This window comes from Falco naumanni, chromosome 1, assembly GCF_017639655.2.
Source record: "Falco naumanni isolate bFalNau1 chromosome 1, bFalNau1.pat, whole genome shotgun sequence".
Classification (NCBI taxonomy): domain Eukaryota; kingdom Metazoa; phylum Chordata; class Aves; order Falconiformes; family Falconidae; genus Falco; species Falco naumanni.
In genome coordinates, this window is record NC_054054.1 from 72,778,724 (window position 1) to 72,800,847 (window position 22,124).

Below are 22,124 nucleotides of genomic sequence, written 5' to 3' on the forward strand. Positions count from 1 at the left end.
GGGTTTATGCCTTGAAGCAGAAAGATTAATACCTCTTGTATAATATATCTTGTCTACTGCATCTGTTTCTGTTCTCACTCGCTATAGTAAGGCATAATCCTTTTGTTTTAAAATGGAAATTGGAAACAGTGAGAAATAAGAAAAGATCTGTCAAGAGATTTTTGTTCCTTCTTCCTGTCGGTTGTCATAGGGTACCCCTCTGTGCCATTGTGTGATTTAGCCTCAGTTCTCCAGGTTTCAGCTGTTTATTTCCAAGATCTCGCTGCAGTCCCTAAATACCTTGCTACCTGCAGTCACGTTAGAGCTGGATAGGAAAGGGAGTATCACCTCAGTGTGCTCTGACATGCCTTGTCCCATACAGCCCCAGAAATCAGATTTGCTTTTTGCTGCTGTGTCACATTACAAGGTGATGCCTGCTGTGTTGCAGTAAGCTCACCTGTGATCTTTTTAACTTTCATTGCTTTCTTTGCTACTAAATAACTATGCTTGGAACTTTTTTTGCTCAGGCTGCATGAACTGCTGTCCAATTAATATGATTTTATTTCTATATTTTTACCCTCTCTGGATCTTTTGCATTATTTTCTGGCTCTCGTTGTTACAATAATTCCTTGTTAATTTTTAATTCCTTGTTAATTTTTATCTGTAAATTTACATTGTCTACCACATTGTGAGTAGAAATTCTGGCCTTATATAGTAGTCAGAGAGAGGTTTAGCATGGACTTCAACAGAGCTGGAATTTCATTTATTCAGTGACACTGACCCCTGTTTCACACCACTCGAGAACTTCTCTGCAACTCATTATATCTCAGTTTTTAAAGGTTTATCTGCATGAGGTGGAGTGGTAGAGAGTCACTAGGACTGGCAGCACTGTGGGGTGCCCAACTCAGGTGTGTGTCTGGCCGCAAATTGGGACTGCAAAGTCAAGCACCCCTGCAACTGGCCCTTTCTTCTGCTCCTCACTCATCGGTGTCCTGTGTCATAAATCCCCACATCAGGAACAGGCATATCTCATCCACTTGACAATAAATCTTCTAAGTCTGGTGACAAAGATGCTGTTTACCAACTTGGGAAAAAAATACTAAGCTTTGCTATTTTTTTGCATGCCTGTTGTATGTTTATATCTGCCTCCTACATCACTTGCTGACTCTGCAGTTTGGAGCACCTCCCGCCTTCGTGCTCTGCATTGTTTTTTATACTTGTGTTAATCAGATATAAAACGTTGTGGCGCAGAATCATGCCCTCCATCAAAGTCCTAAAATTTAACAGCTAACACAATTTTGTCACAGAGTAGTGACTAAACTTAATTTTACTGAAGAGACAACTTTAGGCTGCATGATTTATCAGTACCATATAATTTTAATGACCTTTTGGCTTTTTTTAACCACATGCATCAGCGCTCAGATTCTCGTAGATTTTAACTCATTTTTAACCTAAAATGCACTGTATGAATTTTTTTATCACAATCATGATATATTCCCTCCTATAATTTTTTTGACTACTGGTTTTGTAATTAGTCAATTACAAAAATAGTCAAAAAAACTATGATAACTTGTATTTTTTTTCCTTCCTTCTTCATGGTTCAGTAGTCTTTTAGATGAAGTTAGGTTAACCAGATGATTTAGTGTATAGGTTGTCTTATCTGTGGCTTTCCAGACAAATATTGTAATTTTGAAAGATCTTTCTCATAAGACATTATGGGTTTTGAAATTTCTTAAATTAGTCTGTAGGGGAGTGTTCAAATGTCCATTAATGGTAGATGACCATTAAGAACCACTGCCACACTGTGAGGTTTTTTTAATCTTCTTGTTGCTTATGATGAAAAAAAAATCAAAACACCACCAAAACATTGAAGTAAATGAGTCTGACAAAGAAGCAACATTTTAGTCAAAAACTGCCCAATGATTCATTCAGTTCAGTCTTGCAAGAGAGTGATCCCTGATCTTCTTTATCTGAATCCAGAGATCCCTACAGCATGTAGGAGGAGCTGGACAAGGTGCTTTATCTGCTAGTGTTTCATTTCTTTTGTGTAGTATTTGTTAGGCTACAATAACCAGTGTAATACATGATAGCTGTCCAGATTTTTATACTTTACATCTTATTTGAAAGGCAGCTATATCACAGCTGTTTGTTTCCAGTCCACGGCTTTTCAGAAACAATTGTTAAGTCATTTAGTAAACTCATCAGTTAATTTCCACAGATGCATATCATCTGGTATTACTGATTTGCATAGATCTAATTTTCCATGCCCGACCTTTTTTTTTTTTTCTCTCTCAGATGTTATGAAAATCTCCCACAAGATTTGTAGCAGCAAGAGATACTTTTGAAAAGTGCCTCTGTCCCACTTTGAAGAAGGATTTCTCAAAAGTTTGTCTTTCATTTTCTGTAAGATTAATGGAATACTCAGGGAGAATTAAGGTGGAACAAAATAGGATATGCCTGTGGACATACCTTTACAATAGCCAGAATAGGTGCAATAAATTGGATAGCAAAACAGCTTCTGTCCTGATCTGGCCTCCTTGAAATTGCTATCTACGATTATACCTACTTTATTTTGCTCTTTCTTTTGGTAAAGTCAAAGACTTGCAGAAATAAACAGTATTTAATGCTGTGTCAAATAATACCACTAAGACCAATACAGGTGTAAATACAAGTATTTGTAAATGCAACAAGGGACTGAACCCTTAGCCACCGCAGAGGATGGGAGGTCCTGTGGATGCAGGTAACTCCGATCAGGAGTTTAAGAGCAGATCACATCGAACACTTTTAATCTCCCACTTGCTGGTTTCTGGATCATGAATTTGTCCTCTGTGTTATTTAGGGAGGCAGTTGATGAGGCACATTCAGCTGTATTTGTCATACACCAGATGTCGGGATAGTTAAAGTTACTCATGCTTCCTCTGTTTTTAAGCTCCTCAGCAGTTGGGATAGTTTACACATGCACACACATGCACGTGCACACGCGCACACACACGCACACACACACACTTTCTCTGTCATTTAAAAACTACAGTGTATGCTATGTATCTTAAATACTTATGTGACTTCCCATAACACCTATTCTTAGTGACTGGCAGCAAGCGCACTGGACAATACCCCTGTTTTTAACTAAACAACTCTGGGTTATCACTAGATAACTGAGGCTTTGCTGGTGTGTTTTGCCCTCTGCACCCCTCTGCACTATTCCTTATCATCCCTTCGTCCTTTATTCCCCCCCACCAGTGACACCTGCTCCCTGCAGGCATATTTGCAATGGCCATTCTAGTAGATCTGAATGGTTTTTAAGTAAAATGGAGTATCAGTGGGTTTGGTGATGACTCTGAACTCAAACTGCACATCTCAGATACACTGCATACCACTTACGAGGTTTCAGACACGCTCATTAGTTCGTTCTCTGCCTCTGTTCTTCAATTTTCTCTGTCCAGACAGTAAGTAATTCTCACATGTGATGCTTACAAAAGCCACTGTTCGTTTTTGTATGCTGCTGAACAACTGCTAAATGTAGCAGTGGCCACTTTTCAGCACTGGGTGAAATGAAGCCTCTGTAAGGTCTGCAGGGATCCTTCCGTGGAGGGTGCTTAGCCACCAATTTGCTGCCACCTAAACCTGCATTTTGACAAATGGCAAACAAGGAGGGTTTTTTTGTAAAAAATAACAATGTTTTAGGATTTGGGAAAAAAAAAACAGCCAAATAAATCAAACCCACCCATTCTTTGCTTGCACAATCTTTTTAAGAGAAGTATTTTTTTTATTATTTTTACATACCTGAATGTACCTTTTTTGCCTTTTTCAGCTCACTTAATATATCCATCTTTCTGTCCCCTTGTCAGGCCCCCTGTGGAAGACAGCCAAACCCTGCTGACACCGGTGGTGAGCTGTGGCCCACCAGGAGCCCTGCTAACCCGGCCCGTCATTTTAACCATGCACCACTGCGCAGAACCGAACACAGAGGACTGGCAGATCCAGCTGAAGCACCAGGCTGCCCAGGGGCCTTGGGAGGTGAGGCTCCAGAGCTCCAGCCTGTGTGCTGACTGCATGCAGGGCTCTCTGCTAGTCCTTCAGCTGCCTTTCTGGACCAGGATGCCTGTATTTTGGGTGTTCTATGTGAGATGCGTGGCTGCTACAGACAGGCAGGAGTGCCCTTCAACACCAGGTGTCTAAGGTGCCCGGAGCTCACAGAGAGATGCAGTCTTTGGGGCAGTTTGATGCCTCCTAGTTTCCGTGCTGTTTTCCATGAAATAGCTTTCATCGCAGCATTTTGGAACTTGGACTTTTGGTTGTGGCAGGTTATTTTGCTGAAGTCATGGGGACAGAAGGGAGAGGGCCGGGTGGCAGAAGGATCTTCCACTGTAACTGGAGCATAAAGTCATGCTTTCAGCAAGGCTGGGCCATCCTGCCAGAGTCCTCCTCTCCAGCCCTGTGCTCCCAGGTACCTGCTGCCACCAGTTTGGTCTCATAATTAATTTGGCAAGGACACTTTCTCCTACTGGTAGTTTAATAAGGTCAGAGTGGCTTTCGAAGGCAGTTGGGCTGACAGCAGCAAGAACGTTGTGTCCAGCATTGCCTTTGAAAGCCTCTTGCATTTGTTCCCCTGCCTGTGGCACTGGCCCTTCCTCACACTGGGAGGGAGCGTGCAGTGAATGTGGGTCTGTCTCGCCAACTAATCTGCACCCCACCGGCCTGACTCTTGGCACCACACATCTCTTATTTGTGTCTGTGTTACTGGCACCTTTTCATTTTCTCCACCGTCTTCCTCCTGGCCTTGACAGAGAGGTTGCTCTGCCAGCCGTGCACACGCTCTGGTGCCAGCACAGCCTCTGCAGTATCCACAGGGTCCCCAGCCATCGCACAATGATCTTCTTCCACCGCTTAGTTCTGGAGCAGCTTCTCCAAGCTGAGCCCACGCATGCACACACCCCCCTGCAACATCGCTTGGGGCCAGTGCCTCCTGCCAGAGCCAGGTGCTGACATGGCTGTAGCAGGAGTGCAGTCTGTGCTGCAGCACCTTGCCCTCCAGAAGGACTGTGCCACCTTGGCAAACATGGCATGTGTGCTTTTCCTGAGACTAAGGGCCCCAGCCTAACACTGAATTTCAGTTGAGCCCACGCTGCTCAGCTGCCAGATGCGTATGTTGTGCTGCAGACCTGCAAGCAGTGAGGATGAGACAGATGAGTTGTGCATCATGTGGTGTGTGGTGGCTTTGCAAGAGGTGGCCATCATCTGCTGCTACTTTTTCGCTTCTCTCTCTAAAAGCCATTCAAAGCACCTTGTGTTACATGCAGGATATTACAGGCAGGGTTGAATGGAGGAAATTAGCAAGGGAGTGTTTTCCTTACACACAGGTTGGGGAGGTTGTCTGCATTCAGGCTGTATGTAGTTTTTCTCTTCACCCTATAGTCTCATAGTGGAGGATTATTCTCATGAAGCAGCAGGTGATATTTCATATGGATGTGGCATTTGACCATTGTAGAGGTTACTTCCTTTCCTCGAGTTTTTATGACTCCTTATTGTCATGCTTAGGAAATGAAGGGCTGTTATTTATTCAAAACACCTGTGACTTCTGATGTTAAATCATAACTGAATTATTAGTTCGCAATACACCAATACACTATTCAATAAAGTATATATTCATTATTTGCTATTATTGATCTATCTATTTATATATATATATATATATATATATATATATATATGATATTTCATTTAAAAATATTTTCATTATTTGCCTAACTCTGCCCAGGGCTTTAAAAGCTGCTGCAAGGCCCAGAGGAAAGAATTACAAGTCTTAGGGGAGTGAGGACAGGAGGAAGTTTCTGCCACCATCATCACCACCAGCACCCCAGAGAAATCATCTTGTGCCTATGCAGGAGAAAAGCCAGCAGCAGGAATTGTAAATCTTGATTAATCTAAAGTGCAAGCAGCAAGGTCTCTGTGCATCATCCAGGCTTGAAAGGGGCATTGCTGTCTTAAAGGAGAGCAGCTCTGAGGGGCTGGGAGCTCTAACTTGGCCTCTTTCTCCCTCAGGATGTGGTGGTGGTCGGGGAGGAAAACTTCACCACTCCATGCTATATCCAGCTGGACCCAGAGGCCTGCCATATCCTGACAGAAACCCTCAGCACGTATGCCTTGGTGGGACAGTCAATCACCAAAGCAGCAGCCAAACGTCTCAAATTGGCCATCTTTGGACCGCTGTCCTGCTCTTCGCTGGAGTACAGCATCCGGGTCTACTGCCTTGATGACACACAGGATGCCCTTAAGGTGATTGCTGCTCTCTTGCTTGCTTTCCCTCTCCCTCTACAGCTGTCATGGAATTGCAGTCATAGCAGTGACTAGACCCTCTGCTCCATGTATTCCTGCTCCCTGGGTTATTCTTGCGATTAGAAGAGCTTGACAACAAGCTGCTGTTCTACAGTTTAAGCCACAGATGCTATGAATTGTCCTTTACATAGGGATCTCACATCATTTTCCACCTACCAGTCTTTTTTTCCTTTGTTTACCTGTATCATATCCTGAATCCTAAGATTTTTGCATTATTAAAAGGCCATAAGGTACACGGGGCTTCATTCGTTATTCATGTATTTTTAATGCTAAGTGCCAGCTCCCCAGAGATGGGGAAACATATAAATGCTTCTTTGTAAATAGTTGATAATGATAAAAGAAGCTTCTGGGCTGTTAATCACTGCCTGCTTTCATACTGCTTTATTACACTTATTCGTGTGCAGCTTTTTGTGTTGGGAATTCACAACTGAAATAAACCAAAGCTGTTGCTATCTCGACTATATAACCTCACTCTCACTGTGTAATTCTGGCATGCTCATAAACACACACTCACTACATACAGATGAGCAGATAGATAACCACGCTTGCTATTTCTCTTTATAAATACCTGTATTTATACAGATTGTATCTATAATAGTTGCACTCGTGAAATATGTAGCTCCAACTGCACGTGTAAGGATGGAGGTTATTAAAAGGTGGGTTTTTTTTACTTTGGCCGTAGCCAGTGCAACTTCCCAAATGCCTCTTTGCAGCAAAACAAGTAAAAAGCCTGACTGTGCAGGGTCATCCTGGTGCTGCATGTGCTTTTGTTTCCTCAGCTCCATGTGGGAGTTACTGGGATTTAAACCCACATACACTGGCTGGGAGATGTTTCTGTTTTCCAGAGCAGTGACTTCCATCACTGCGAATGGCATGCTCTGTTTTGGTCCCCAGTACTATCTGGTGTCAAGGCTTGCCTGCCTTGGCTTTGCTGGCAGGGGGGTGCTTGGCTATATGTAAGAAAGGCAGTGAAGTATAAGGTGAAGTATAAGATAAGCAGGCATATCGTGATTTCAGCATGGTTTTGTCAGTGCAGGGCCTGGGAGCTCAGCCTCTGTTGATGCGTTGGTGTCATCAGGCTTTTAGAAACAATCATTTTCCCCAGTCTGATTTCCCTTCTGTTTTTCCTCTTTAAAAATGTGAAAAGGATCTTTCATAGCGATCAGGCTTGAGAAGTCCTGACAGTTTTATGCCTGTGCTGTGTAATACAATTTTCCATGGGTTTGTCAAGGCCTGAGGTAATAATCAGTGAGTCGGAGGGGCCTTGGACAGACCGCTAATGCAGTCAGAGCTGGGGGAATCCAATTAGGTGTTACTCAGGAGCTGTTGGTTTGTTCCTAATAGACTGTGGGGAGAGCTGTGAGGTAAAGTTAATCTGATTCAGTGTGATAGCAGAAGGGATCAGCAGAGGTGCTGAGCAACACCGAGGGACCATCTTTCACCTGAGAAGCTGCAGCCAGTGTTTGAGGGGGCGCAGGCCGGTCCCTGGGCTTCTGCTGCAGGTAGACCCCAAAGCGAGCTTGTAATTCGGTGAGGAAAGGTGAGGAAAAAATACCTATTGCTTTTTTTACAGCAAAGTATGTGCATTTTAATTTTCTTCTCTTCTGGCACATCTACCCCAAGGCTGGAAGGCCACCCAGGGGGTTTGAGACCCAGCTAGCTGGTGGTTTACAGGAGGACAAGCACAAGTATTTGTTGGCCATCAACTCATTGCACCTCTCTGGAAATGAAAGGTCTGGGGAGGGACATTTAAGAAAAACCAGAACCTAGTCAGCTAGCTGTAGCTGAAAGGGTTCAGTGTGGACTCGTGTGTGTGAACCAGTGTGTACAGACCAGCCCTGTGCGACAGTGTTGTGTAGATTCAAACTACGACTATTTAGAAGGAGGGGAGAAAAAAAAAAGTTGGGTTGTTTGCCACGTGCTTTTACAACAGCTGGCACTGCAGCAGCCCCAGCTGTGCTGGGAAGAGGTCTTTGGCACTGCCATATTGCTGCAGGGAAGGCATTCACTGGGCAATTACCACTGGCTGTGTGAGGCAAAGCATGCAGACACAGCTGGACCAGCAGGTCTGGAGGTTTAAAGTAATTTGGAGAGGGAGGGAAAGTTGTAGGCAGCAAGGGAGGCACCAGCTGCAACCTCTCAGTCTTGGGGCTGGCTGCTCTGGGCAAGGCATGGCACGGAAAGGGAAGAGCAGCGTGAGAGTTCCCACATTGGGATGTCTGAGGTTTGGAAGAGCCTTTGTAGGGGATTATGTGTTTATTTTAATAGGCAACCAAATGTATTCTGTTATTATTTACAACTAGGAATGAGTGTGCCATATGCTGAATGTGTCCTAACAGCCACCAAAGGAAGATGAGCAGTTGCGGTATAAAACACAGTGCAGTATTTATCCAGCGGGCTTCCCACTCTTGTCATGCAGAATAAGCGCTTGCTGCTGAACTGCCAGCGCCTGCAGTACAGTAGGGAAGTGTAATGACTTGTCATCAGAAAGGGCTCGGTTATTGTGGGGGAGCGGCTTGGCGAGGTTCCCAGGAGCATAGTGGGCTCAGCACTGATCATTCCACAGGGTCCCAAGATACCCAGATGGGATGCTCACAAAAATGCTTTTGGGGTAAGGGTGAGGGTAGCTGTGACCTCGAGCACTTGCCTCTTTTTTTTAAGGCTGATTTTTACACTTTGAAGGTGATACCCAAGCTAGTCTGCTGTAAAAAAAAAAAAAAAAAAAAAAAAAAAAAAAAAAAAAAAATAAAAAAAAGAAATAATATGATAACTATGAAGAAATCCAGTTGCTTTATTTAGTTTATTCACATATGGCTTTGAGATTGAGGTATGTGACCTGTGTGTGGCAGCATGGCGGAGGCTGAGCTGCTGGGCACATGGAAACAGCTGTCTCCCACACCAGGAGCTAGCAAATGTTTTCAGGCTGTGGGTAGCATGCCCCAAGCTGCCTCATGCTGTGCAGTAACTGTCCTCTAAATAGACAAAAACAAAAAAAAGGCACAACAGACATGTGATCTTATCTTGGTTACTTAATGTATGTTTTTCCCTCTTAAGAAGAAAGGCAACAGCTTAGACTGAATGCCATTGCTTGCTTGTGCCCTATTAATGAGGAAGCCTGTTCCAAATACAGGCTGTGGCTGTCCCTGGTGATGCTGACAATGGTATGATGCCTTATACAGCTCTCTTTCCTAGGAAGGGCATCAGGGCTAAGTCCCAGCTCACAGGGGTGGTGAGAAGCAATGGAGGGTGGTGGGATCCATCTCAGCATGAAGCAAGCAACGTGCAGCTCAGATTTCAACTCAGGAGAGCAGAGGTGCCAGTCAGGAGGATAAACACTGCTCTAAATAAACTGCCGTATGGCTAGAGCCAGCCTGCAGGTTTGAAGGGCTGTGCAAATCATGGCTCCAAATTAATTCTGAATTCATTAGCTGAGTGGCATGGGAAAAGCACAGGCTGCTTGGTGTTCTCCAGTTGGAGCTTGTAGAGAGGCTACAGTGGCCAAGGGTGTTTACTAAAAGTGGGATATTGAAACTAGATACCCAGATCTGGTGGGTGGGATGGCGCAGCATCACGCAGCAGTGTTTTTCCCCACAGTAGTGCAGCTCCCCGAGCTCGCACTGCATGGGCAGGAGCGCTCATTCGCCCCCCGTGCCCAACGTGCCTGAGGGGTGATGTCTGCAATTAGCTCACACAGTGCCACAAGTAGTCTTCTGGCCCTTCCAGGGAGGTAATTTAGACGTAATGAAGATCTATAGTAATCAGATAATTACTATCGATTGCTCTTTAGACATCTTGACGAGGTAATTAGGGGGCACTGGAAAGGAGCTGGAACTGATTCATTGGCATATCCTTAATCTAAAAGGCTTCCTGATTTTGTTTCTTTTTCTCTAATGGCTGATAAACGAACATCAGTTGAGCTTCAAGATCTGCCAGGTGCTGGGACAGCGGCTTTTCTTGTATGCTAACTAGATCCTGAACGTGATCAAGAGTAGCTTGTTTAATGCTTAGCTAAAACAGAGGCTCCTTTAGTTGGCCTGGGGTAGCATCCTGGTTTCGTGTGCCCGCATACTCCTTGAGCACGCTCACTGTGTGTGATTGGCTTTGGCTGTGGGACACTAGTTGGTTGGTTGGCTCTTGTAATTAAATATGACTGAGATTGGCTGCCTTGCTTTCTCATGGGGCTCATGTAGTGCCTTTGTACTTGCTTCTTCCATGTGGACTACAATTAGGCTGTTTGTAGGCAGCAGTCTGCTGTGATCTCATTAGTTACGGGCATGTATTTATTTTTAGCTGCAGAAAATGACCAGACTCTTGGCTTACTAACTCTTAATTAGGAGATCAATATTTCAGTAACCTGAACCTGTGTATTCATATGTACAAAATGCTCCATCACAGTGTTTTGCATTGTTTTGATACCATCCTGCTTGACAGTCTCAGCATAGGCATCTGTTGTCCCCTTTACCTCTCTGTCATAGAGCAGTTTGTCAGGAAGCACAAGCTGAAAGACCAGCAGTATGCACCGGTCCCATATCAGCAGGACCTATGCAAATAAGAGCTTCCAAAACCAAAATTGTTAAGCTATCATTAGATGTCCAGTTTGAAAGACTGATGCAAAGGCTTTGTATTCAATATAATAGCATGCAATTAAACTTTCTGCTTATAGGACATGTAAGATAAGTGTCTCCCAAAGGGGACACAGGTGCCGGCATCCCTGCTGGGCTGCTGCTGTATGAAGGGAGCAAGTAGGTTATACTCAGATCCACTAGTGCAATTCCAGCTCACAGGGAAACACAACTCTGTGCAATGCCTGTGCAATATTTTTTTTCCTGTATTACACAAGTTACAGCATCTACAGCAGTCAGTCCTGAGGAATCAGAGGACCAGTGTGCTGTTTTGATGAAAGCTAATTGCTTCTTTTTCTCACAATACTGCAGGAGGTCCTCCAACTTGAGCGGCAGATGGGTGGGCAGCTTTTGGAGGAACCCAAAGCTTTGTATTTTAAGGGAAGTACTCACAATCTCCGCCTATCCATTCATGACATTGCCCACTCTCTCTGGAAGAGTAAACTTCTGGCTAAATACCAGGTGAGCATCACAAACCATTCACATTTGATCCTAGTAGTGAGGCTTAAAGGAATACAGTGACACACAGAGGTGTTTAAAAAAACACTAGGTGCCAGGCTGCAGTCTCATGGACTTTTTTTTCCCTGGACCACTTGCAGTGACAGTAGCATGGAGCCCATGGTCTCTAGTCACATAGCATCTGTGCCTTAGTCCCCCATCCCTCCCTGACTACACTTTTTTTGCTTTACTCCTGCAGGAGATTCCCTTTTACCACATCTGGAGTGGATGCCAGAGGAACCTGCACTGCACCTTCACACTGGAAAGGTTCAGCCTGAACACCCTGGAGCTAGTGTGCAAACTCTGTGTACGTCAGGTTGAAGGAGAAGGGCAGATTTTCCAGCTCAACTGCTCCATCTCAGAGGTAAATGACATTGGTGCAGTTCTCTATCTGACTGCAGGAAATGGGAGGGCTTAGGAGGTATATCTTTTCCCATTGCTACCTGTTTAGTGCTTCCCATTTTCTTCCTGACTGCTGGGATGGACCTAAGTGATGGATTAAGTCATTGCTTTGTATCTCCTGTTGCATTTTCCCTTAGCTTCTCTCATCTGCAAGGGAGCCTTCCTCCTTCAAGGGAGGGAGGAGGACATCTGTGGTCTCTCTGCCAGTGCTGCCTTTCTCTGTGTGGAGGAGCTGTTTGCCTACCCCACTCCCTAATGCATCTTGCAAAGCACCACATGGTCCTGTTTCCGGGCAGTCCACAAGACCATCATGCCTGGCATGTCCCTGAACAGAGAGAAAGGAGACTAGGAAAATCTCATTGCCATATGTTTGCATGAGTCACTCCCCTCTGATCCCATGTAATCGCTGTGCAATAGGGAATATTGGATGGTCTAGTTGCAAAAGACTTTTCTCATATTTTGGTACTGCTACAAAACCTATCATCCTTGACAATTTTCTTTTGATGGATGACATTTTCTAGTAGAAAAATGATCATAAGTTTGGGAACATCTTTGTTGATGCTATGTAGCACCTGAAGAATTTTTGCTCCTGGGGACAGTCAAGCTTAGGGCTGAGACCAAGCAACACATTCAGGTGTGAAGTGGCATTGACTTCAATGAACACGCTGATGGGTTTTATGCCTGGTACCTCGGCGGCTATGAAAAGCAGGCTCTCAGGCAGCAGTTGCTACTGGCTGACTCGAGGAAGGACTGGGAGACCACAGACAAAAGTTTCTGGTCTTGTAGGGCCCTGATGGTGTGCGCCATTACCCATAACATCTGGTTGGTTAGTGGGTGTTAATTTACACATTCAGCTGGGGACTACACAGCATCAAAGACAGATGGTAAAACAAGTATCATAAACAATTATTGTAATAAGTGCTGCATTGAGGTAATCTCTAATTTAACCTCGCAAAGAAGAGAAAGAACTGAGAGTAACTTTAATGAAATGCAAGTATACACTATAATCATCTTCAGCTGGATGTGTGTAATAGGGCCTGGTAATAGATTCAGAGGGAACAGGATAATATTCTTGTCTTGTGCTGTGATCCCATCCATCAGGGATGAATAGAGGGAGTGAATAATACCACCATTATCAAGGCTGCCTCCTGCAAAATTGCTCCTCGTGATGTTCCCGAGCCCCAGCGAGGGGCAGGAGGACCTTGGGCTGCTAAAGGCTGGCATACAGGATTGTGTCAACTAGAAAAAAAAACAACTAAAATTCAGACAATTTGATGAAAAAAGTCACCTGGAAGTGTGATAACAGAAACCTAGAAACCAATGTGTATGACTTTAGAGGTGTGATAAAGACACCAGACCAGGTATCAGGAAACCTTAGCTGTGGTTCCTCACACTTTCCCCTGTGATTAGGCTAGTGGTATCCAGCTAGTGATTAGGCATTGCTGGACTGTGCTGGTGCCTTTCTTCATTGCTGGCTATATGTCTCTGCCTCTGTCACTCTGCGGTAAAAATATACTAAAAGAGCTTCCTGCATCCTCCCTTCATGGGCTTTCTTTTTTGTCCCCTGTAAAGGATGTAAAACTTCTGCAGATTAAACTGTTTTATTCTGGCTTTGCACAGTGTCTTCCACTGGGACTTCAAAAATACAATGCACTGAGTGCCAAAACATGCACATTTGCGAGGCAAGAGGAAGACTGCAATAAAGGTCACCCACTGTTTTTGAAGCCCCTTTTATGCTGTTGGTAGTCACCCAAAAGATTCTAGGGCACTGCCATGGATTCTCGGGCTCCTTCTGCAGCAATCCTGATGCACCTGGGGCAGCAGGCCACCTCAAGATCCAGGGCAGTGCTGCCTCAGTGTGTCCCTTGTGTGTCCCTTGTGTCCCTTGGCCCAGAATAAAATGGAAGGTTGTCTGTCTCTGATACCACCGGTCAGCACCCTACAGCTGCTACTGACCTGCCAGTGCAGGTCAGCATGCAGGCAGCAGCAGTGGCATACCAGTAATTGTGCTGGCTCCTGGGCAGCCCCCACTGCCAGGCAGTTAGAGGACAGTAGCTCGTTGCCTGAGTCGGTGGGGTTGGGGCAGCTGGTTTGTGATGCAGGGCCTTGGTGCCCAGATAGAGATTCCACATTCAGCATTGCTTTCGGCATGCTAAGTGAGGACATTACAGCCTGGCGTAAACCTTCGTTGATTAGAAATGTCATAGATTCCCTAAAATGCCTTTTCTAAAAAAAAAAAGAAAAAAAAAAAGAAAAAAAAGCATATTTATAGAGTGGAAGAGAATTAATTGCTGTGGCTAAAAGATAGGAGGCAGAAGGGATTGAATTCTGTTCATTGCTCACCCCTTTCCATCTCTGCACACATTCACATTCTTTTTGGGGAAACCAAAGCCTGCACATGACTAAGCATCTCCAGCAAGCATCCTGGGGGATCTGCAATAGCAGCTTGAGCCAGGCATTACCTGGTTTTGAGACGGTTTCAGGTTTTACAGGGCCTTCCCAATATCCAGCTTGACATGAAGCAACAAGACAGCTCACAGGGAAGAAAACAAATTGACATTTAATGACAAGTCTTTTGCACGGGTCTTTCTGACTGCTTAGGGCTGCCGTGGCTCCCCTGTTTCTGCCAGAAAAGGAGACCGATTTGAGAAATAGAGTGAGAGGTATGAAGGGAGACCCAGCTATGCTTGCTGCTTTTTCCATTGTGTGCTTTAGTAGCTGGAGATGAGAAGTGCTTCACGTCCCCGCTGCACAGTTGGGCAGTTAGTCAGTGTCGATGAGTTTTGGTGGGGCTTTCAGCTGCCCTGCAGGACCTCGTTGTTCCTAAGCAAACCAAATCATCCAAATTGACCAACTACCATTGTCCTACCAGCTACAAAGTCTGTAAGTGCTAAATCCTTCCAAGCCAAGGAAAAGACAAAATCCTTGCCCAGAAGAGCCAACCGCTTGTTATTCCCAGCGGTCCATGGTAACAGTGGTGCCATGGGGAGCCTTCCATCTGGGAGGATGGTGTCAGAGGGCATCAACACCATACCTGCAGGGGACGAGCTGGCTTTGGAGGTGACTTTCCCCTTGAAACCCTGCTGCCACACTGCCTTTGAGCACAGCGCTGGTCTTGGGGAGGGGGGCAACAGCTGCCCTCTGAGTGCATATGCTCCGCCTATCTCCAGCACAGTTAAAGCTGCATAAAAATTAGGGATCAGCTTGTGCCTGGGGCAGTATTAACTATCTCTCTGTGGTTTGCTGAGCATCAGTAGCTTTGGAGTGCACAGGTGCTGCCAGAGGGATGTCAGTGGTGTGAGCCCAGTGCTGGCTTGGTATGGGGTGGGGTGCTTGGGGGGCTGCTGGGAATGGGCTCCTGCCAGCCAAGCCAGGAAAGCCCAATTTTGCCCTAGTGGTAGCAATTTGCTCTGGAATTTGTCAAAGTGCCTGATCTTCCATTATTTCCAGTAAGTGATTGAATAAACTGGGCTCAATTTTGTCTAGCCATAGTAATCTTCACCCTCAAAAAAAAAAGGGGGGGGGGGGGGCGTGGGGGGGGGAATAGCTCCTGTCTACCCAAAGTTGGTTATAAATATTTCTCTTTTTCAACTAACATAAATGCTTGATTAGCAGAGGGCTGCTCCCCTCAAAGCCAAGTAAAAGCACTGAGTCTCAGAGGGTACATTTCTAAAATCATCTCTGCACTCAGTAACAAAACTGCTGGATTTTTGGTTTGGTTTGGTTTTTTTCTTTGTTTGGTTTGTTTTGTTGCGTTTTTTTTCTTTCTTTCTTTCCAACTTTAGGAACCTACTGGCATTGATTATCTTCCCATGGACTCATCAGGCACCATCACCACCATAGTAGGGCCGAGTGCTTTCAGCATCCCCCTCCCGATAAGACAGAAGCTGTGCAGCAGCCTGGATGCACCCCAGACCAGAGGCCATGACTGGCGGATGCTGGCTCACAAGCTGAAACTGGACAGGTGAGAGGGGCTGCCTACATGTGGCTGGGTGGCAAAACCCTACAGGAGGTACATGCAAAAGGGTCCTGGTGAAAGTCCCACTGAGGTAGGTGAAAGCAGATGTACAGACTGGTCAGACTGACTGCACAGGGATGGTCACCTTGACAGCACCAGCAACAGGGATGGGTTGCAATCCTGTGAACTCAGGTAGCCCTCATGCAGCCCAAAAAACAAGTTCCCTTTTGTCTTGTTGCAGGTACCTAAACTATTTTGCTACAAAATCAAGTCCCACTGGGGTGATCCTGGATCTCTGGGAAGCCCAGAATTTCCCTGATGGCAACCTGAGCATGCTGGCAGCAGTTCTTGAAGAAATGGGAAGACACGAAACCATTGTTTCTTTGGCAGCAGAAGGAAATTACTGATGCAGCCTTGGCATGAACAGGAAGGACAGACGCAGGGAGCGGTAATGCCCTGTTATTACAAACGAGAATTGAAATGAAAACCCAGACCAATGAGTTACACAAGAGACATTTCAGAGAAGAAAGCAAGCAAGCAAACAAAAAAAACCCAGCCCTGACCTTCACATGTGCTCTCCTTGTACATTGTCACAGGATCTAAACGAAATCATGCAAAGTTGTACCTTGAAAATATAAATCAACCTAATGTTCCTCTCGGCTTGGCTGTACACTGCTTGGTACAGGATTTTACAGTTTCCTAGGAAACGCTTTTTATTGCTATCCAGATATATGGATAAACTTTCTTAACAATCCCAGTTTCTATGGATGTTGTTTACATCAAATTCTGGACAGGGGTAAGGAGACTGTCCATGGCTCTTTATATTTTTTGTTTAAAGCCATTCAAGACAAGGCTATGGACAGTTGGTTGTGGCTATTTCAGCTTATTGGTTTCTGGTGAATTCAGATTTTGGCTACAATTCTGCACATCGATTGTCTCACAATGATCCTCCTGTCATTGTTCTGTTTCCTAGACCTACTTGTAAAAAAACCCAAAACAACAAGAAAATCAGAGTTTAAGAGCTGTGCATCTGGAAAGCAGGTACTGTGGGTGCTAAGCAGGAACACGTGTAACATCCCCTTCCATCCTTGAGGCAGTCCCACTGAACCTGTGTGAAGAATAGCTGTAGGACAGTGGGGAATGTAGGATCGGAATTAATTTTCAATTCACAATGTAACACACATTTTCCACCCCTTTGCGATATGAGGGGGCTTGGATATGCAATTCAGAGTGATCAGGGGGGAAAAGAAACCCAGAAAAAAAAAAAAAAAAAGGAGAAATAATTATTTACCAATTAGTATCTAGTGCAAGGATTATAATGATGATGATTATGATTATTATTACCATTACTTTATTTCTAATTTTGTCAGCAGCAGAATGAATCATTCCTGTTTTTATGGAAACTGTTGTCCCCTTCCTGAAGGTCTTCTCAGAGTGTCCTTCTTATGCTGTCTGTCCTTCCCTTCTCCAGCCATCATACTGCTCCTCCGAAGTCCTCTGCTAGCCCACACGGGTTGCTCACCTCATGCTAGCATTGCTGTGCTTCATGCCCAATGAAAAGGTGGTATTGACTGGTGACACTCTCCTGAAGTAACAGATCTGCACTCGCAAGGGATCCAACCAGCACCCCTCCCTGGAATGTTTTGCATCACCTTGGTGCCTCCAGGTTGCTGCAGGAAGCAATCCTGTCCTGAGGTGGCTGTGAACCAGTGACAGCCTCCCAGTCCAAATATACATAGACCACTGGTTCAGGAGCATGGGTGCAAGCATGTGGAGGCACTGACGCTGACCACCTGATTTGTACATCCAAGGTGGGCCTCCATATATCTTGCTTTGCTTTGAAGCAGTCTGAGAGCCAGCAGCTCCCGTTAGCTCCCCACAGAGCTGCAGGTGCTCATTCTTACTGAATGAAACCCACCACCCGCCATAATGTTTGTGGTGGTCAGTGCTACTGGGAGTCATTTCTGGGTGAGAGGCACTTGGTGGATCTCCACAGATATTCCCAAGCTGCTGCAGCCAGGGAAGCTTCTGCCACATGGGCCAGTGTAGGGCAATGGAGCGGTGAAGTTGAAATCTTGTGTACTGCAGTTTGCTGCCTTCGCTGCACTCCCTTTGCCACCGGGGCAGGGTGGTGCGGGTCCTCACTGGCTGGCCAGGGCCACGTTTGTCCCTCTCAGCCACGTCCCTCTTGGCTGCCACAAACAGGTGAAGTGGGAACTTGGCAAAAGGAGCAAACATTTGCTCATTGGTCAATGCAAACAAACTGTTTTCTGTTCAGTGAAAGAGTGACTCTTTGGTACATGACAGCACATAGGATCTCAGCAGTTTGACTGCCAGGCTTGTCTGTCCTCTATTTCTGGTGCAAAGAAGGCTTTCTTCCCCAGCCTGTCCACTCCAGGTTTCCGGCCAGGCCCTGGTTATTGCTGTTGTGCACACATGCATGCCCCCACCCACACATGTATTCCCACTCCATGTGCTTCTCAAGACTGGAGTTGGCTTGTTTTCTTTTGTGTTTTTGGTTTTGTTTTTCCCCCAAGGCTTTCCAGATTGTGCCTTTAAAGGTAACTTTGAAAATGTCATTGGTCAAAATGAAAGGAAAATTTCATCTGACCTTTTTCCCATTTGACATTTCCATAGGCTTGGGACTTTTTCTTTTTAATTTCTCAGCTCCCTGACACCAGCAGGGTTTTGATTGACTGCTGGGCAGTGATCATAAAGCCTCGCTTCCTCATAACAGGTAACTCAGCAGTTTGCAAACCAGCATTTCAGTCAAAACCAGAGACCGGAGGACATATATTTTAACTTTCAACATCTGTCTACATTTTGACTGCGTAAGCCCCACCGTCTCTTTATGTGGAGATGCCATGGGCATCCTTTTAACAAATAATCATCTTCTTTTCACATTGGGCATCTGATGCAACGCATTGCAATGCTAATGGAAATCTTGCTTTTAACTTCAGGAGGCTTTGACTGGGGCTTCCAGCTCTGCCCTTACCCTACATTTTTTACTCATCTCGGAGCATTAAAATGGCTCTTAAAAGGTAGGTCTCAGCTTTTCTCCTTTCTGTGCCATCTTTAGGCATAATCAGTTGTATTTAGTTCATGCTCCTTCAACCCTCCTGTGCATCCTTCCTGCGTGACTCCTCTTCCAAGGTGGGTGGGTACATGAGCTGAACTGTCCCTTGGCCCCTTCCCTTTTCCAGCTTAGTTTTTGTTAGCTGATGCCCAGGCTCACTGGTGCGCCCGTTTCTCAGCTGTTGCTAGATGGGCAGCCTGTGCACCCTTCTCACCAGGGCCTTACCAGAAAGTGTCTCATAGTTATCTGTATCACTATGAGTCAGTGCTCCTTTTGTCAGCTCTCTGACCTCCCCCCAATCCAATGCCTCCTTCAGAAAAAAAAAAAAAATGAACAACTTTCTTAAAGTATTCTGGGGCATTTTCCTTTTACAATGTTACTGTAAAGGGGATTTATTGAGAGAAAAAGACATGCACTGATTAAGAGGAGCATCCACAGAGGTGGATAGAAGTCAGGAACATCACTGCCAGCTAAGGCAGCGGTATCACTATTGCTGGGAGGTGGAGCTGCTGTTTTTCCATCCTGACTACTCAGAAACCTTCCCTTGCCCGCTGCAATCATGGGCAGGATGGTTTCTCCAGCCCCTGCTCCATCAGCCTCTGCAGGGTCCCAGCACAGCACCATGCCATGTGCCTCAGCCCCGACAGGTCAGGGAGAAGCAGGGGTTGCCAGAGACAGGGAAGTTTCCTCCACAAAGCCACACCTCATCCTAGCAGCATCACGCTCATGCTTTGTCACTGCTGCTAACAGCAGCTCCCACCTCAGCTGACACTTCCCCTGCCTTAATTTTACTGTTTCTTTCTTTTTCTCTGCGGGGGTACAGCAGTGGCAGGGTGTGCGGTTGGGGAGAGGGCTCTGGCACGGGCCGGTGGTATGCATCCTTCAGCATCCCCATCCTGCTGTCCCAAGGAGGGAGGATGGGAAACTAAGGGTGGCCAGATCCACTTGGGGTATTACTTTTGGTGGGAGAAAAACCAGCATCGGGCCTTCCATCAGGATTGTGTGGACACAGTGCCATCTCGTGGGGCTGAGCCTGGCTCCAACATGCTGCCACGGTGAGCAGCATGGCTCGGGAAGAGGCTTTCCTGTGGGGCAGCTCTTGAACGTGGCAAATAAGTTTGGCAGACAGAACCGCCTCGAAAGTTATTGTAACATTTTATGGCAGGTAAGCACATCTGCTTTTGAAAAACAAAAGGCTGCAGGTTTCTTATCCTCCAGTTATTACTACTTTTTTTTAAATGCTTTTCCTTTTAGTTGTCCACCTTCAGCTATGTACTATAGTGGTTTTACTGCTCTTCACACCGTCTCTTCATTACATATTGTTTGCTGGCGCTATAAATATTATCTATATTATATAAATATATATATCTACTGACTTCAAGGAAAACCTTTAATTTCTGAGTAAGAAACACTATCAGAGGCAGTCCTTTTCACCCAATTTTTTTCTTCAGTTCTTCTTGTGTTGTGTTCTTGTAAAGGTGGCTGTCAGTGTGTAGGGTACTTTTGGGGTTTGGTTGGTTTTTTTCCCAAAGTTTCTGATCACAGATGATCCACTGTATCTTTCTAAACAGTGCAAGACCTAAGTGCTGTTCTACTGAATCTTGAAAGTTTTGAGGCAGTGAGGGTCTCTTCAGCCAAGATTTGCTTCATAGGAGACCGAGACTCTTTTTTTCCGTGTCACTGGCAGAAATGCAGACACTCATGAGACATGTTGGGAGTCTCGGATGCCCGCAGAGCAAAACATGTCTCTTCCTTGGGTTTCTTGCAATTTCTGTTGCTTACATATAGAATAAATGTATTTACATGCTGTAAGCCCGTCATTGTAGACAGTGTCCTAATGTCTTGTATCGCTACCTACAGTAGTTTCTTTTTGGTTCCTTTTCTTCTTGTTTTGGGGGGTGGGGGTATGGGGAAGGGAGGGGTGGGGGGACCTTAGACCATTGTATGCTCTAGCCAAGTAGTTACCACAGCTCTGAAGTTAATTTTTAACAAGATGATACTGTTGAGGTGGTTTGGGTTTTGTTGCTTTTGGTTTTGGTTTTTTTTTTTTTTAATCTCGTGTCCAGGGCACTTTGTAAACTATCTTACTGAGTGTTCAAAAGTCTTTTCAGGTATTACTCTGGCTCTTCTCTGGCCATGAAGTAACTAATTGTTTGCAGGCTGGCTTGCTTAATATCAAGCAGTGCAAAGATGCAAGTGGTTTGTGAATGGAAACCAAACCTTCGGCCCTTCTTCCACAAGGACTCCAATGAGGTATTGGCTTTGGGGTCACCACTGCAATCTGTTCCTAGCTTGTGTGTGAAACCTTGAGTTCCTAACATGAGCCGCACTGCAGATTTTTAAATGCTGAAGCATGTATCTCAGACATCCTTTGAAGTGGGAATTTAACAGAAATGCAAAGTGTGTGTGTGTGTGTGTTTGTGTATACATACAGACAGAGAGAAGAAAATAAAGGACACCTACTGCTGGAGTCTTTTAACTCTGATGTTAGTTGTGGTTGTCCTCTTAGGGCCAATTTTTGCTTGGGAAGGCGAAGGTCAAAATGCAGGGCTGTAGCATCACCACAAGGTCAAACAGGCAGTACATCGAGTGCCAACAGAGTAAAAATTGGCAAGGAAATAGAGTTGGACGTGAACCAAAGCCACAGAAATGAGCCCTCAAGTTTGGTAGGTCAAGCGCCTTGCTTGAAATAGGAGTATTTAGTTTATTTACTTACTTGTCCTTTAAGCTTGACACCTGCTTCCTGAAATCTGAAAATCCCTTTATCTGAAAGTCCTTTGATAAGCTCTGCCTGTACAAAAAAGCAATGATAATCCAGGGTTCTCACAAACGGCTGTACCGAGTAAGTATTTCACATTTTCTGTGATGCTAGTTAAATGTATTTAATAGTGGTTCAGTCTACTTGACTGCTTACGAAGAGATTAATTGCTATGTGTGCTGTATCCTGGGCCTGCCCTTTTCTCCCAAAGCATCCCGTGCCATGGCATGCGAGTAACTTCTGGGTGCCTTTGAAGAAGTGGGATGTAATCAGGCAGGGCCATCCCGCAGTGGTGAGGTGGCTCTCCGAGTACTGGCACTCTGGCCTGCAGCTGGTGGGACAATAGCCCCTAGACAAGAAAAGCTTGTGTGGCCCCGAGAGCTTCTTTGGCTGCTGCCAGCTGGCTTTTGCTACAGCTTGCCAGTAAATTTGGGAGCTTAAACAATCCTAATAAAAAGTAAAATCAGTCTGGAAAGTAAATAAAATAAAGCAGAA

At 45.2% G+C, this 22,124-nt stretch overlaps 1 protein-coding gene across 2 annotated transcripts in view; it reads left to right on the forward strand.

Moving 5' to 3' along the window:
• UNC5C (unc-5 netrin receptor C) overlaps positions 1 to 20,762 on the forward strand; it is a 261,129-nt gene extending 240,367 nt beyond the window's left edge. For both annotated transcript variants that reach the window (XM_040599135.1, XM_040599142.1), the window contains 6 exons: positions 3,828 to 3,996; positions 6,022 to 6,255; positions 11,250 to 11,399; positions 11,635 to 11,799; positions 15,623 to 15,801; positions 16,037 to 20,762. In XM_040599135.1, the coding sequence (XP_040455069.1) occupies positions 3,828 to 3,996; positions 6,022 to 6,255; positions 11,250 to 11,399; positions 11,635 to 11,799; positions 15,623 to 15,801; positions 16,037 to 16,202 (1,063 nt within the window). In that variant the 3' untranslated portion in view covers positions 16,203 to 20,762. The remainder of the gene's footprint in view (positions 1 to 3,827; positions 3,997 to 6,021; positions 6,256 to 11,249; positions 11,400 to 11,634; positions 11,800 to 15,622; positions 15,802 to 16,036) is intronic.
• Positions 20,763 to 22,124: the final 1,362 nt, after the last annotated feature.